This window comes from Penaeus monodon, chromosome 27 (assembly GCF_015228065.2).
Source record: "Penaeus monodon isolate SGIC_2016 chromosome 27, NSTDA_Pmon_1, whole genome shotgun sequence".
Lineage (NCBI taxonomy): Eukaryota > Metazoa > Arthropoda > Malacostraca > Decapoda > Penaeidae > Penaeus > Penaeus monodon.
In genome coordinates, this window is record NC_051412.1 from 37,236,986 (window position 1) to 37,238,078 (window position 1,093).

Genomic DNA, 1,093 nt, shown 5'->3' on the forward strand with positions numbered 1-1,093 from the left:
ACGCGCATGTGCGTATGCGTGTCAGCCATCAGAAGAAAGAATACAAGGACTCTGTAGGTATTTGTAACAAAAACACGTAGATGACACCAGATAGAATGTACTTATTTTCTGTGTCCGTCTCTGACAGGGAAGACCTCACGACCTCGTAAATCCGGCTCGTTGCTAGTTCTGGCAGTGCTTTGCAAAAAGCTCCGTGCATAGAAGTGAGTGCCAATAAAGGTAAAATCTAATATACCTGGAATATCACCTACCACGACATAGGCACTTAGATGTTTCTCGTCAACTTCTCCTTCCCGCACGACCACACTTACACGACCATCGGCGACATTGTGCATCGTATCCCCATGCAGGGCCGTGTGCTTTCTTATCCAGTCGTTGTGACGAAGGGAGAAGACGAATGCTATGCCGTCGGCGCTGAAGTGCGAGGAATCAGTCAGAATCCCGAAATAGAGTTTTATCACGAGCGGAGGCGAAAATTGCTGGTAGAGGGTTATTTTTCTCCCCCGGAAGCCTGTGCTGTTTCTCTCAGCTCAATAGAGTTCTGCTGGGCCATAAATCATGCCCTATACATCAGCTGGCAAAATGCAAGCTTAGAGTATCCACTCTCTATGAGCTGTAATGATGTTATTCTTAACTGTGAAGAAATAAGTCAAATGCCAAAAAGACTGATTCTTGAAGCGTTTTCCCTCAGCTATGGGTTTTACGCTATACAGTATGGCATCAGCCTCAACCGTGATCCTGATCACGGCCCTGTCATTCAAAAGTGTACCACTGGGTACGTCACGGTTGCTCCATCGCCTCTGCGTGTGGTAATTAAGGGAGGCACTTAACGTGTGCACATTAAGGGAATGCCACTTAAACGTGAGCTTCTGGAACCGATCGACCTCGACGTGTCCGCAGGCCACGCCACGAATTACCTCACATACTCTTGGTCCTGCACCACCATGGACATCAGTCAGTCAACTGCATGCTAAGAGTCAATGGAAGATGATTCTCGTGTGACCGACAGCGGCACACAGTTGATAGTGACGGAGGGTGAGTTTGACCCAAATTTTGAGTATAATTTCACTGTTAGTGTACCAGACATTCGGAT

General features: G+C 47.3%; 1 protein-coding gene across 3 annotated transcripts in view; it reads left to right on the forward strand.

Moving 5' to 3' along the window:
• Positions 1–618: 618 nt before the first annotated feature.
• The window catches only part of LOC119590833, a gene marked incomplete at its 3' end in the record, with an annotated part of 6,248 nt that continues 5,773 nt past the window's right edge, over positions 619–1,093 (forward strand). The window contains 1 exon segment of one of the 3 annotated variants that reach the window (XM_037939588.1): positions 619–1,039. Coding sequence is in view for 1 of the 3 variants with exons in the window: in XM_037939590.1 (XP_037795518.1) it covers positions 981–1,035 (55 nt within the window). 3 annotated transcript variants of the gene reach the window in all.